Source organism: Fragaria vesca, linkage group LG3, assembly GCF_000184155.1.
Source record: "Fragaria vesca subsp. vesca linkage group LG3, FraVesHawaii_1.0, whole genome shotgun sequence".
Taxonomy (NCBI): Eukaryota; Viridiplantae; Streptophyta; class Magnoliopsida; order Rosales; family Rosaceae; genus Fragaria; species Fragaria vesca.
The window spans coordinates 20,965,754-20,979,516 of record NC_020493.1 but is presented as its reverse complement, the minus strand read 5'-3'; the positions used below and the strand labels follow the sequence as shown (position 1 = coordinate 20,979,516).

The window sequence follows — 13,763 nt, the reverse complement described above, 5'->3', positions numbered from 1 at the left end:
AACTATGCAAGCTATAATATATACATTCAGTCTCTCTTGAAAAGAAGAAACATTTCTATATATTACTAACTAAGCTGCAGGGATAATCATATCATCACAAGCTCTACATGCAAAATTGACGGTCGACCTCCCTCTTACCGTAAAAAGAATTTTTAGACAATGAATTCAGTTGTTTCATGCATAACTAATTGTAATGATCTATCCTTTTGCATTTATAGCTATATATATGCCAACGTGTTGTCTGCTCTCTTCTTTTTCATTTTGTAAGTTTTGGCCAAGTGTTCTGTTTGAGTGTTTTTTTTTCCCGTTATGTTCTTATGGAGGTTTTGGTCATTGGCCTCCTCTCTCTGTACTCTCTTTTTTTCCTTCATTATTAAATAAAATTAGAGGGGCTTTCCCCTTAAAAAAGAAAAAAGAAAAAAAAGAACATACTCAAAAACAAATACCATTAGTTAATGAATTCTCATATTCATAAGCAAGCAGGAAATAAGGTTCAAATTTTTATTAATTAAGGTCCAAATTGGTTTACTTTAGCGTCTTCCATGGTCCATACTCGTTTTGATTAGGACCAAAGACATGAGGGTAAACGCAAGTAATCGTAATTAATTGGAAGGCGGCTTAATAAGTTAATTAACTCTTGTAAGCAATTTGGCCAAATTTGAAAAATCAGTTACAGGATACTTTGGTCATTTCGAACCAATCCCTACTATAATGCCCCACTCTTTTGCTCTCACCCGTACGATTATTCCTATATATAACACTTCGCCATTAGTCCACCCTTCATAAGCTTCAGCTTTCTTTTACAGCAAGACCAACAAAAACCAGCTCAAATAACAGAGACTTTTGAGCTTTCAAACTGTGAGAGAGAGCTGAGTGCTTAGCAGGATCTATATTCAAACATGGGCAACAGTTTAAGGTGTTGTTTAGCTTGTGTTCTACCTTGTGGAGCTCTAGACTTGATCCGAATAGTCCATTTAAACGGCTACGTAGAAGAAATCACACGTCCGATCACTGCCGGCGAGATCCTTGCCGCCAATCCAAATCACGTTCTGAGCAAGCCATGTTCACAAGGCGTCGTTCGCCGCATTTTGATTCTGTCGCCGGAGTCGGAGCTCAAGCGAGGAAGCATATACTTCTTGATTCCGGAGTCTTCGGTACCGGACAGTAAGAAGAAGAAGAGCAAAGGTAGTAGCGGCGTTAAGAAGTCGTCAAAGAAGAGACTAAGCAGTGTTGATGCCAATGTCTCCGAGTGTGATCGATACTTGACGGAGATCGTAACGGAAAATAAAAAATCCTCATCACGTAGGGATCGCCGGACCGGACGATCACTCGGAGCATTTCAGCCTCATCTTGAGAGCATTTCTGAAGACTAGCAGTTTTCTCGGTGCCGGAGTTTGATATATTTCGGGCAAAACGCTTCCCTTTTTTGGGTTTCTTTGTGGATATCTTTTTTCTTCTTTTTGGTTTTTTGTTTTTGTTTTTGGGTCTGCGTTTAATAGTGGCAGATTCAGAATTCCAGTATTCATGATCTGTTTGGTTCTTGAGAAAAGATCATTACATGATCAGGGGAGAGAGAAAAGGAAGATTTGTAGTACACAAATTGTATTTACAGCTTGAAGTTGCAAGTAAATATGTTTTCTTCTTTTCTTTCTCCTTTAATCTCATGTTTCAAGTGGAGGTAAATTAAATTGGGCAGCACATCTAATCATCTATTGCCAAGAGAAGGGAATGGAAGGAAGAAAAAGAACAAAAAGAAGTCATTCACTTACTTGGAGTTTGGGTTTTCAATAATTTTGGAATTCGAAAAAATCTGTGTGGTATCAAATATTTGATCTGAGATTTAGAAATACATGCAAGTTGTTCTTACTTAAAAGTTGTTTGATTGTACTATTCACAATACATAAAATATTCAATTTGAACAAAGGAAGAAACAATTTATCAAGAAGACAAGAACTAACTTCTCAATTGGTAAATGACTTCTCTTGCTGAGACTTGATTTCAACATTTCATGTTTAGAAAATGATCTACATGCATATTTGCATTTACAAACTTCATTTCTCTTTTAAAAACTTCAGTTAATTTATTTTTCTTTCGATTTTTTTAACTTTCTAAAAATCTTAAACACTACCATGCACGTACGTACATACTGAAAGTCTAAAACAAATGGAACTGAATTCTATATAGAGCTTGTTTTTTTTATCTTGAATTCCTTGATATACAAATCACAAAGGTAAAGTATTCCATCAAATCTCTAAATACATCTTAATTTTACTTAATTTGGTACTTTTTAAACTTTTATCCTCATATTCTTAGTATTCTTTCTTCTCTCTTGGGGGTCATTAATTATTGTACCATTTGTATAAGTTTGTCTATATATTATGCACTCCCATAACAAAGACAATGACTCTTCATAACGTGAGAGTTGTTATATCTACGCGCGCGCATCTAGCTATACGTACATCTACAATATGCATTACGTTAATACTTGCTTACACATAAAATTAATTAGAATAAACTTTCCATATAGAGAAATATATTAATGTCTCCTATGAGACGTGCATGCTAGCTAGCTAGGCTAGCTAAACCTAACTGTTAATTAAAAAAAAGGGCATGTTAATATAAGAGCGCTCCATTAATTAGCCAACAAATTGAGAGGGAATATCGGGTAACTACTTCAAAACACTTATAGAAAAAGCAATAGACTAGAACCTTATCAAGGTTAATGATTGGGATCGAGTTCTACATTTATTCTTAAGCAAAGCCATTGGCTTTCAAAGACCAAAATTTATTTAATCATGAACCAATTTTTTATTTTTTATTTTTATTTTATTTTTGAGGATAAATCACTAACCAATTTAGTATAATATTGTCATCTCTTCTTCTTCACAGCTCAATGACATGGGGTGCGCTTGCCACTTGGCATGGAAGACTTACATCATAAAGTTGACAAAGATAGAACTCCTAACAGGTGACATGTTGTGCCACCATTGTATATAGAAGTGAAACTTACTATCTTAATTTTACAAACTAGGTTAACTTATTATCTCAAATGATATATAAATTAGATTAAACTTGAAACTCTGCGGAAATGATACACACACGTTATGTTCTAGTCATAGTACGGTAGAGATATGGAAATTATGTGACATAAAAGTGAGTCAAATAATGAACCTCGCATTTTAATTTTAAAGCTTACTCCGCATCTGAAACGCATTGTATATATATAACTAAGAAACTGCAACTAAAATGTAAAAAATAGGCACTCAATACCCTCCCTATGAGCATTAATGTACTATTAGAAACAAATCGATGCATGCAAACTTTTTAGTCGGACTTTCCATATTAGACGTACGAACATTGCGATTAAAATTAACTGTTCATATTGAAAGCCGTGGCTTTAGATTCTTCTTCGAGTTATAAATGATGCAATCATAAGATGAGAAATTAAAGATCTAAATGTAAGGTCACGTAGACAAATTTTACTATCTATCTTTGCTACAATAGATGGAATTGTATTCAAATTGTTATTCAAAAAGAGTACAAGCTAAACTAAGAAATGCTAGAGAGGGTGCTAATACGCATCAATTAAACTGATATGTTTTAGTTATTTTCTAATCTTACCCTACTGTCCATATGGTTTAGTGTCTATACATATGGTACGTATAATGTCGTTACCAAATTCAATCAATGGGTACTTGATTAGTACCCTTAGCCTCTGTGCATAATTTGAAAGACCCTGTATAAATAAGAGAGCGAGGGCCCTTGGTGTTGGATGAAGGACAAGAACTCCAGCCCTTATATTATTATTAGGTCATTATCTTATTAGCATAAATCCAAAAGTTATGAGTTAGATACATCTTGAAGCTACACAAATTTATATGCAAAACAACCTGGCAAATCTTCCTTGTTAAACCCTATTTCGTATAACTCAGTCCTCACATGGATTCTCTCTTCCTCACTCCCATTGTTTATTAATCAGAACCATAGATTATTAATCTTACACATCCCTTTTCTCAAACTCCATGGCCATCCCAAGATGTATGACACTTTTATTAATGTTTTGGACCACAAGCCTGCATTGGTTAGAGTTTTTGTTTAGATCGGGTTTTCCATCTGCATACTTGAATTTGAATCGATCTGGGTTGTTTATAAACTTGTAAAATGTCATAAATTGAGTAATTATTTCTAATAAAATAAAAAGTACTCAAATAATGACTCGTTTTACCAAAATAAACAACATATTTGTTGTCTGTAAATGAAGATATCACAAACATGTAACGTACCTTAAAAAACTTTTTGAATTTGTAATTATTTATGTAGAGATTAATCATGGGAATCATGTGAGGTGTTTGTTTTGAACCAATGAGAGTTCGGCAGACAATTGATCAAACTCGCATAAAGGGAATTGCAAGTGAGTTAAAGACTTAAAGATAGTGAGATGGGACGTGGGAGATCCCCAGGAAAAGAAGCATCGAGTTAAAATAGTGAGTTTATAAATGACTCATTATGGGAATTAGGGCAAAAATTATGCAAGTATTCACGGGTTCAGTCGCGGAGGAGAGGAGTTGGGTGAATCTCTCTTGAGGATTAGTCAATATGGGAGTCAATTTGGTTTTGCAATGTCCCAAAACCTTTATTGGTATTGTTGTATTCAACCACAAGAATCTCAAATGTAAGCACAAATAACTTCAATAAGCTGGTATCAGTACTACGCAAAATTTTGGAGAATGCTAATTAGCAAAAATACAAATTTTACTTTATGAGTGATTTTGCCTTAGAAGGTTAGGCTTGTTTTTGTATAATCTAGGCTTGCCACATTAAAGATCGAATGTATTCCTCTGGATTCTCTTCCTTAGCAGCTCCTTGTCGTAGACCGGCCACCTGCGGCAGATATGTTTACGGGATCCCCATCGGTTTTAATGAGCTGCGGTGTTTAAATTGAAGATCGGTTGTGCACCCTCCAATTTTATCATTTTAAAGTGTTTGTAGTGAAGACATAGTCACAAAAATTTTCTTTCTTCCTAACATAAAATCAGTCAACATTTTAATCTAAGTTGTTACGTAAGAAAACTAGTAATATATGTAGGAGAAGTTCCTATTATAAAGCTTGTGGCGAATCCGGCACACCTATCTGTCATGTCCCCATAAGTGGTTAAAAGCTCGACATCAAAAGAGGTTCATGCCATTAGTATCAACTATCGGGTCAAGCCAGTGGTTTATAATGGCTAATCGTTTACCCTCAAAATATCGTTATCATTTTGTCATGTCCAATATTGTGGGTGACAATATGCCCTTTATTGTGGGTTCTGCAACTCCTGCATGCATGAGTGCCTTACAGATACTAGGCACAATCAGTTGGCTCAATTGGTGAACTAGCTGTTGTTTCATTTTTAGGCAAAAGGGCACTACTTACTATACATCACAAGTTCACAACAGTGTGAACAGTCATCCAAAATATACAAAACTTCTGCCCAACTTCGTGGCTATGGTTTCTGAGAATACTTGCTTTTAAGAAACCAAGCAACCTGAAAGGGGTTAAGTTGTCTGCCATCTTCTTCTAATTCATCAACAAAGGCATCACATGAGATGAAACGTCAATAATTATATGAATTTTTCCTTGCGAGAAGATGGTCGAAGTAGAATTCAAAAGTATGGAGAATTATGATATGATTTACATGTTTATGTGTTTCATTTTCTACAACAAGTATAATGACTATAATGTAAGTTCTCCACAATTAAAAAGAAAAAATACGATGAAATTTTGATCTCTTGCTACCTTATGTTCAAAGTTAACCCTGTAATCTAGCATATATACACAATATTCTTTAACAAACTTATCTATCTAGACAAACATGTCAAGGTGGTACGAACCATGTAAACCCTAGTGTTTGTACATTTCCCTAAGAAATTGATTAAAGTGGCCACACTTTGTTAGTACTGTCATGAGGTATATCCAACACAGAGTACGAATCTTTGACATGGCAGCTAAAGAAATCATCAGTCTTCTCTTTTTGAGAAGGTACAAACGATTGTTGCTGTACCACCAGCACTGAGACCTCGCAGTTTCCGTCGGAAGAGGCTAACATGTCTCCGAGGAACCCTAGTTCCGGAAACTCATTCCATTCAGTGAGTCCCATGAACAACTGCGAATCACAATCATGCCTTCTCCCCAACAGAATCAGGTCGAGAAAATTCTCCATCGATCTAATCACATTGATCATGTCAACGCTATCTTTAACATGTACCTCGTTGTAAACATGCTGTTTCTTGTCAACAATGGCTTCCTGATACTTCCTTATAACTTCCGAATCGATCTCTTTCTGGGTGCTGCTTTGCTTCGGATCGGTTAATTTGGTTACGGTTAGGCTGACATTAGGGTTTCCAGCCATCCTCGTCGCTAATGCCAGTGCTTCGCGGTCATCAGGTCCCTCTATAAAGATTGTCCCAACGTTATAGAAACTTCTTCCTGATAGAGAAGCTTGTAAAGCTGTTGGTTTCTTATTCAACGTTCCTCGGTCTACAAGAATCCCAACGGAGCATGGAGCATTTCGAATGATGTTTCTGTTGACGGACCTGATTGGATGTGCTACTTCCTCGGTGCATCGGAGAGCACAGAACAACTTGTGAAAAGGGATTATGATCATCGAAGTCCTTCTTTCGAAAGCAAGTGAGCATACGTCGTCGTGCATTGTGTCGAAAGGCGCAATTGCGGTGAATGCATTCATTAGGACTCTGCCGGCGTTGTGTTCTTGGTACAATCTGAAGGCATTGATTATGTGATCGGACAAAGCGGTCGTGCTGTTACTTTTGCCGGGTCTGTGGGCTATGAGGACCGGAGCTGTTCGACCTGCGAGACGGATGAGGTGGACAAGGTAGAAGCAAATGGGGCTTTTTGGGGTTGGATTGAAGACTTCTATTAGGTTGATGATGGAGGGAGTGCTGTCTTGGTGGAACATGCAGACAAGAAGTCTGAGTTCCATGTTTGGCAAGGAATGCTCAATGGTTCGTCTTCGCTTTGCGGATTTGTATCTCTTGGAGGGTTTGTACAAGAATTTCACTATTGGGGTGATGATCCCAGTTAATAAAACCGAGGTTATAATCATGATGCTGTAGCATTCTCCGTCAATGAGCTGCAAAAATTATTAAGAACAAATCAGTATGTGTCCGAGACAATTCACATATAAAAATACATGGTTTAGGGTTCTAATTTTTAGAGTTCGACTCAGGTCTAAAAATCTCAAGTACGTATGGGCCTGGATGCATGTAACATTAATAACAAGATGATGGAGTATGGGAGAGTGTATTACCAAGAGTACCAGTCCATGTTGCAAGATAAGAAGGTCAGTGATGCCTTGGGCACTCATGATGAGCCCTAATGCAAGTGCGTCGGTTGCGGGCATTTTGCAGTAGAGTGAAGGCACCATGGTTCCTAATAGCTTACCACAAAAGCTACTGAGAGCCAGAACCTCCACAATCACAAAGGTCTTCATTCTGATTCTACTCAGATTCAACCTTGCACCAGTTAACACAAAGTAGCTCGGCAACAGAATGTTGGAAACGTACGAGTCAAGTCTATCCACCAAAGCTGAACCCAAAGGCGGGCCGTCCGGCACGGCGAGGCCCAAAACCATAGGCCCAAGCATAAAATGCTGGCCCACAATCTCACCGAGAAGGCAACAAAGCATGACCATGATGAAGATGGAGAATATGTAGCTCTCTTTGATGGCTTTGCGTTTAGCTGCTTGTGCAACCATCCACAGCAGTATTGGCCTCAATACGCAGAGAATTAGAACCAACAATCCGGCTAAACTCAAAACCATAAACGGCAAGTTTTGGATATTTTTCATGGTGCCTTGCCGGAGTGTGAAGGATATGATGATATGTATCCAAGAGAGGGTTCCACTAATCATCGAAGAAGACACAGCCAAACGACCAAGCTCCGAGTTTAGGAGCTTCAAATCTCCCAAGAGACAAGCAATGACGTGGAAACTACTTTGGCACTGAAGCACTGCTATGACTATAAGTGATTTGTGCAGCTGGGGTTCCATGGTAACCGTTCGTTGCAGTACAAAAGTTAAGCATACATTTAGGACCAAAGGGACGAAAAATGCCGAGAGGCCTATGACCACAGCCTTCTTTCCCGACCGTTTGACTATACTCATATCCATTTTTACACCCACTAGGAATAGGAAAAGCATGCAACCAAAGAAAGCAAAGGTTTGGCTGATGTAGAAACTTTTTACTGGGTAAACTGTGTCTGCAAAATCATTTTCTCCTCCTAAGCATGATGGTCCCAATAGAATACCTGCCTGACAATAACAAATATGCTCATCACATTCAACAAATATATTCAATCAAACACATTTTGTAGCCGTGTATTATATATTCAAGATCGAGTCATAAATCCTCAACTTAATACACGGCTAATTAACAAAGAAATTTGAAAAAGGGTACTGTATTGGATTAATTACCAGCATTTGCGAGATGAAAGCACTTTCTCCAAGAGGGTTGAGAACGGATTGGAAGAGCATGGTGACCAAGGCAGCTATAGAAAGCTGCATATAAAGTATCGGAGTTGGGTATTTCAAAGGATTATCACCAAGAAAGACCCCTTTCGATCTCATGCTTTTCTGGGTCTCGCATATCCAGTTGTGTGTTCTATTCATTGCGAATCCTGGCTAGTAGCTCCCCAATACAGCGGTTAGAAAAGAAATATGAAACAACGGTGTTTCTCAGGTAGAGAGAGAATTGAGAAAGTCGTGGAGAGGAGCTAGACGTCTAGCCATGCATGCATGGATATGAGAGATGCATGAACAGAGTATGCCGAAGTATGGAAGTTACGGATAGGAGGATGAAGCGGGTTTGCCAAACGATGATAATAATGGTTGGTTTTTGATCGCTAGTTCAGGACAAGTTTAGGTCGATAGTTCACGACAAGTTTGGTTTCTTAATTTTGTGTTTAGAGGTGGAAAAACGTTTCCAATGTTATGATTGTAGCTAGCCATTGTACCGATGTTTTCAAATTTCCAATAGCTTTTTCTCTTCTAGGTTAAGAAAATTAATATTGTTATAGTACCTAAATCCTCCTTAAACAATTATCACACAAAAAGGTAAATAGGACCATGTCCCGCACCTACTATATTACAATTTTAAAAGTAAGGATTTGTTTAAGAATATGTCTTTGTGCTTTTGTTTAATGCTGTGAGGAATAGGAATACATTACAATGTTGTAATAGGTAATTAGGTATACTATATTGTGTAGGATTAGGTTTTCCTTCTACCTACCTAAAATGTATTTTGTAAAATCCTTTATATATAGAGACTCTTATCAATGAATAATACGCACATCTCAAAAACATCTTTGCTACATTCTCCACTTTATACGTTTCTCTAACACGTTATCAACACATTCTTGAGCTGATAGCAACTACTACGTACTAAAAAAGCCTTGTCCCTATTTCCTGCCTACCAACTTTTCTGGCGACCAAGCCTTTGCGATATGACAAGCCATTACGGCCACCTCGATCAAATTTTGGCGTTGTTGCCGGAGATTGAAAACTCTTGCAAACTGTATGTCATCAATTTACAATTAATGACATATAGTTAGAAAGAGATATTTCAATCCCCGGCCACAGCATCAAAATTTGATCGAGTCGAAACGTGCATCAAACGAAAACCCTTTTGACAATTAATATATAGTGGTAAGTAGGGTATTGTTATTGGCTGGGGATGAGTGTATTTTGTAAAACAAAACGTTATACGAAAATAAACAAAATATATACAGAACATGTTGAACACACATGTATGCACGTTGTAACGAGGTTGAAATGCCAGAACACTCGTATACAACGTGATCAGCTAAAGCCAGAAACATACTCTAGTCCTGCATATACTTGTTGTAACGTAACCATACAATTTCCCTCAATGATTATAAACACAATGTAACCTCAACGCTTTCTCCTTTTCTTTTGTTCTTTTCTATCTGCATTTACATTAATTACAATGAACCTTAATTGATTTCTATCATGGTGTTCCTGCTGGAGATGTAATACTACATTTTTCTTCGAAAAAAAAAGGGGAGAGGTGCTATATATCAATGCTCAGGGTTATATTCTTAACCCATTAACGTACCCTATGTACAAAGTCAGCGTACACTAACTGATCCACCGTTGTTGTTGTATCACCAGAATGGATGCCTTACAATCGAGATCAGGTGATGCAAGCAAATCTCCTATCGTCCCCAACTCCGGGAATTCACTCCATTGCGAAAGCCCTACTGTCTGAGGTGACTCTACCTCATGCCTTCTTCCAACTATGATTATATCATACTCATCCACCATAGACCTTAAGAGAAAGGCCGTTTCCGGTCCATCCTTCACCATCTCTTCTACATATACTACAAGGCCTCCGCCCACATTGTTATATTTGAATTCCTTCAATGACTCTGCATCAAGTATTTTATCCCATTCCCCACCATCATATTCCTTACCCATGGCTACTAAATGGATTACTGTTAACCTAATCGACGAGTCCTTGGCCATTCTTTTGGCAAAGGCCAATGCCTCCCTGTCATCTTTCCCTCCCAAGAAGACTACCGCAACCGAAAATGTTGATAATGCGGATACAACGGAGGTAGACCGGCCTAAATGTCCCCGATCCACTAGGATTCCGACGGAGCAAGGAGCTCTTTCGAGTACACTGAAGTTCAGTGACCTTATAGTATTGTCTTCCGACTCAATACTAGAACCATCGATTGACCATTCCCGATGAAAAGGGAGGACTATTAGGGTTGTGAGCTTGTCCATTGCAAGCGTGCAGATATCTTCTTGCATTAATTTCGGTGGAGAGATTGCCGTGAATACGCTTAAATTAACAGCACCACGATTTTCGCTCGCGAAGTGATTGAAATAAAGGATGACATTTGCTGAAGATGTGCTAATATGGGAATCTGTTTTATCCTGCGCTTGGTGGGAGATAAAAATGGGAGTCACTCTACCGATTAATTCGATGAGATGGAGAACATAAACAGTGATGGGGTTTTCTTTAGATGGGCATGCTGCATCGAGTAGATTGATCACTGCAGGCATGTTAGATGATCTGTGGATGCAGGTAAGAACTTTGAGCTCTGCATTGGGTTTCAAATGCATAATGTCCCTTCTCTCGTAGCCTGCGTATTTTCTCGAAGGTTCGTAGAGGTGCTTCACTACAATAGGCACGAGTACTGAAGTCACCACAACGCTAGAAAACATCACAGCATACACCGAATCATTTACTATCTGTATCAGAAGGTCAGGAGAAAAATTAGTAACTAATTACTCATAGGCATGATTCAAAGGAATGATTGGACCGTTAAAAAATAGTTCAAGTTTAGTTTCTCACAATTGAGGTACTACAGTTATAAAAAGAAAAGGACAAGTTATTATTCAGAGTGTACGTACGTACCCGGAAATCTCTGAAACTAGTATAGGCTGAAAGGTGGACAATTCCTTTGCAGCTTAAAATGAGAGCAAGAACAAATGCATCCTTCAAGGGCATCCGGAAATACAATTGAGTACCCATGGTGGCTAAGATTTTGACCCCAAAAACGAAGACCATGAGGAAAGCAGTGGTTTTTGTTGCATCGTCTTTGTAGTCGATTAACCAAAAGTCCGGCCTCATTGCATTTATCGTCACATAAATAGGCAGAAACACTTCTGAAATGAAGAGTTGGAAGTTTTCTTGAACAGCAGATCCTAGAGGCCGTCCAGCTGGGACAGCCAGACCAAATACAAAAGGTCCAAAATGAAAAGACTGGCCGTAATAATGTGTAAGTATCCCAGAACCAAGCACCACCAGAATTAGGGCACTGAGATAGCTTTTCTTGACAGGCCTGTTTTCTGGGGTCTGCCTGACCATCCATAACATTATTGGTCTAAATATCACAGCAACAGAAATAACATAAGCAATGGCTGCTCCGAGGTTAATACTGTTAGTGTCAAGTTTACTACTCTTCGAAAATGATGAGCTGCCTATAAAATATTGGAGACACACGGTAAAGACGTCACAGACTAATGTTGCAGACTGGCTTAACCGGCCAATTTCAGATGTGAGGAGCTGCAGGTCCTCGAGAAGAAGAAGAACAACCGGAAACGCAGTTATGCTATGCGTCGCGGTCACAACCTCAAGCCGAGTGGTGTCTCTCTTGTCAAGGTTATAGACATATTTCACAATAAGCCTTTGGACAACCTCACCGCTTGCCAAAGGGACCAACATGCCTAAAACCCCGGTGAGGATGGCTTTATATCCTGATCTTTTTATGATTCCCAAATCCACTGTCGTTCCTAGTACAAACAGGAAGAGGCTGTAACCAAGCTCACCCAGAAGACCAATAACTTCTTGACTCTTCACATGAAACGCTTTCTCGCCGAATTGCCAATAGTGGAAAGAGACGCCGAAGAGCATGCCTGTCTATTTAACACACAAAATGATTTCAACGATTCAGTAAAATACTAGTGATATCTAAGAGTGCGCAACACTAGAGAATAATGTAGGTACTGCAAACAGGTAGATATAAGCAAATGGGTTTTCCATTTTTTTTTCATTGAGAAATGTGATTGTATAAGCCAAAATTTAAGAGAAGCAGTACTGGATAAAAATAAAATATATGGTAAAATATTGTATAGTCTTTGTGATTTGAAGTCGACATCTGTTTATTTTTTATGGTTTTATTTTAATTTGAATAGTTCTTAAAGTCATAATTTTTCATCCAAATAGTTTTTATGACTTTTAACTGAGAAAATTGTCGGAATGACTATTTAGATGAAAAATCATGACTTTTAAGGACTATTTAGATTAAAATAAAATCATAAGGACTATTTAGATAAAAATTGTGACTTTAAGGACTATTCAGATTAAAATAAAACCATAAGGACTAACAGATGTCGACTTCAAACCATAAAGACTAAATAAATTTCAATTCTAAAATATAAGGGAAAGAAAAAAAAGGAAGGAGAAAAACATACAAAAAGATGGCTGGTGAACTTGGAGATATGAAACCTCTTCAAAAATAAATGGAAGACTTGGGTGGTGATGAAAATCACAGCCATCTGCAACTCCAGCATCGGAAGGGAAAATACCAGTCCAGCGAATTCTTTTGTCGGTTTTATCCCCTTCGAATGTACAGCGGGAGGCAACTGGATACACATGCTAAGACCCTCTGGAGTTGATGTAGTTGTCGACTCATCCATGGTGGTGGAATGATTGATTGCTTCCTTGGATCGTCTTGAGCAATATATTCAAAGAAGGTAAAGGAATGAAATAGGCCTCTTCTTCTTCTTTTTTTGGTCTGGAGGAATGAATGAACAGGGTTTAGGTTTTCACCCTATGCGAGATCGATTGAGCTTAATTGTAAGATTTTTACTTGCCTTTACGTATGATCTAGCTAGGACCTTATATCGTCCACAAAGGTAATCAGGCTAATTTTCCATCTAGAATCCCGAGTTTGTTACATTCAAAGGGAACTAATTTGTTAGTTCACTAGAAACACGAATTAAAGTCAGTTATGTCAACTTAATCATAGGTGCACGTGCTTAATTATCGTTAAGTTACTGAATTATCGTTTCTTTTCCTTTGAGACCATACTTAATTAACGTTTTTTTTTATCATGTACGAGTTCTAAAAAAAACTAACAAACGCATAATATAATATAATGAGAAATTTTATTAACACATCTCTAATTACTAGATACACATACCATACTTAATACATCACCTATTAACTTTATT

The 13,763-nt window shown here is 37.8% G+C and overlaps 2 protein-coding genes across 2 annotated transcripts; one reads left to right on the top strand and one right to left on the bottom strand.

The window, feature by feature from the left end:
* The first annotated feature begins 784 nt into the window (after positions 1-784).
* On the top strand, positions 785-1,426 carry LOC101305445. The gene has a single exon (XM_004294711.1). It carries the CDS (start codon positions 900-902, stop codon positions 1,371-1,373), a length of 474 nt encoding a protein of 157 aa, XP_004294759.1. The 5' UTR covers positions 785-899; the 3' UTR covers positions 1,374-1,426.
* Positions 1,427-5,912: 4,486 nt separating this feature from the next.
* On the bottom strand, positions 5,913-12,441 carry LOC101312528. The gene is made up of 5 exons (XM_004295997.1): positions 11,443-12,441; positions 10,185-11,276; positions 8,472-8,555; positions 7,317-8,309; positions 5,913-7,130 (listed from the first exon to the last, which is right to left on the bottom strand). Exons 1-5 carry the CDS (start codon positions 12,439-12,441, stop codon positions 5,913-5,915), a joined length of 4,386 nt encoding a protein of 1,461 aa, XP_004296045.1.
* Positions 12,442-13,763: the final 1,322 nt, after the last annotated feature.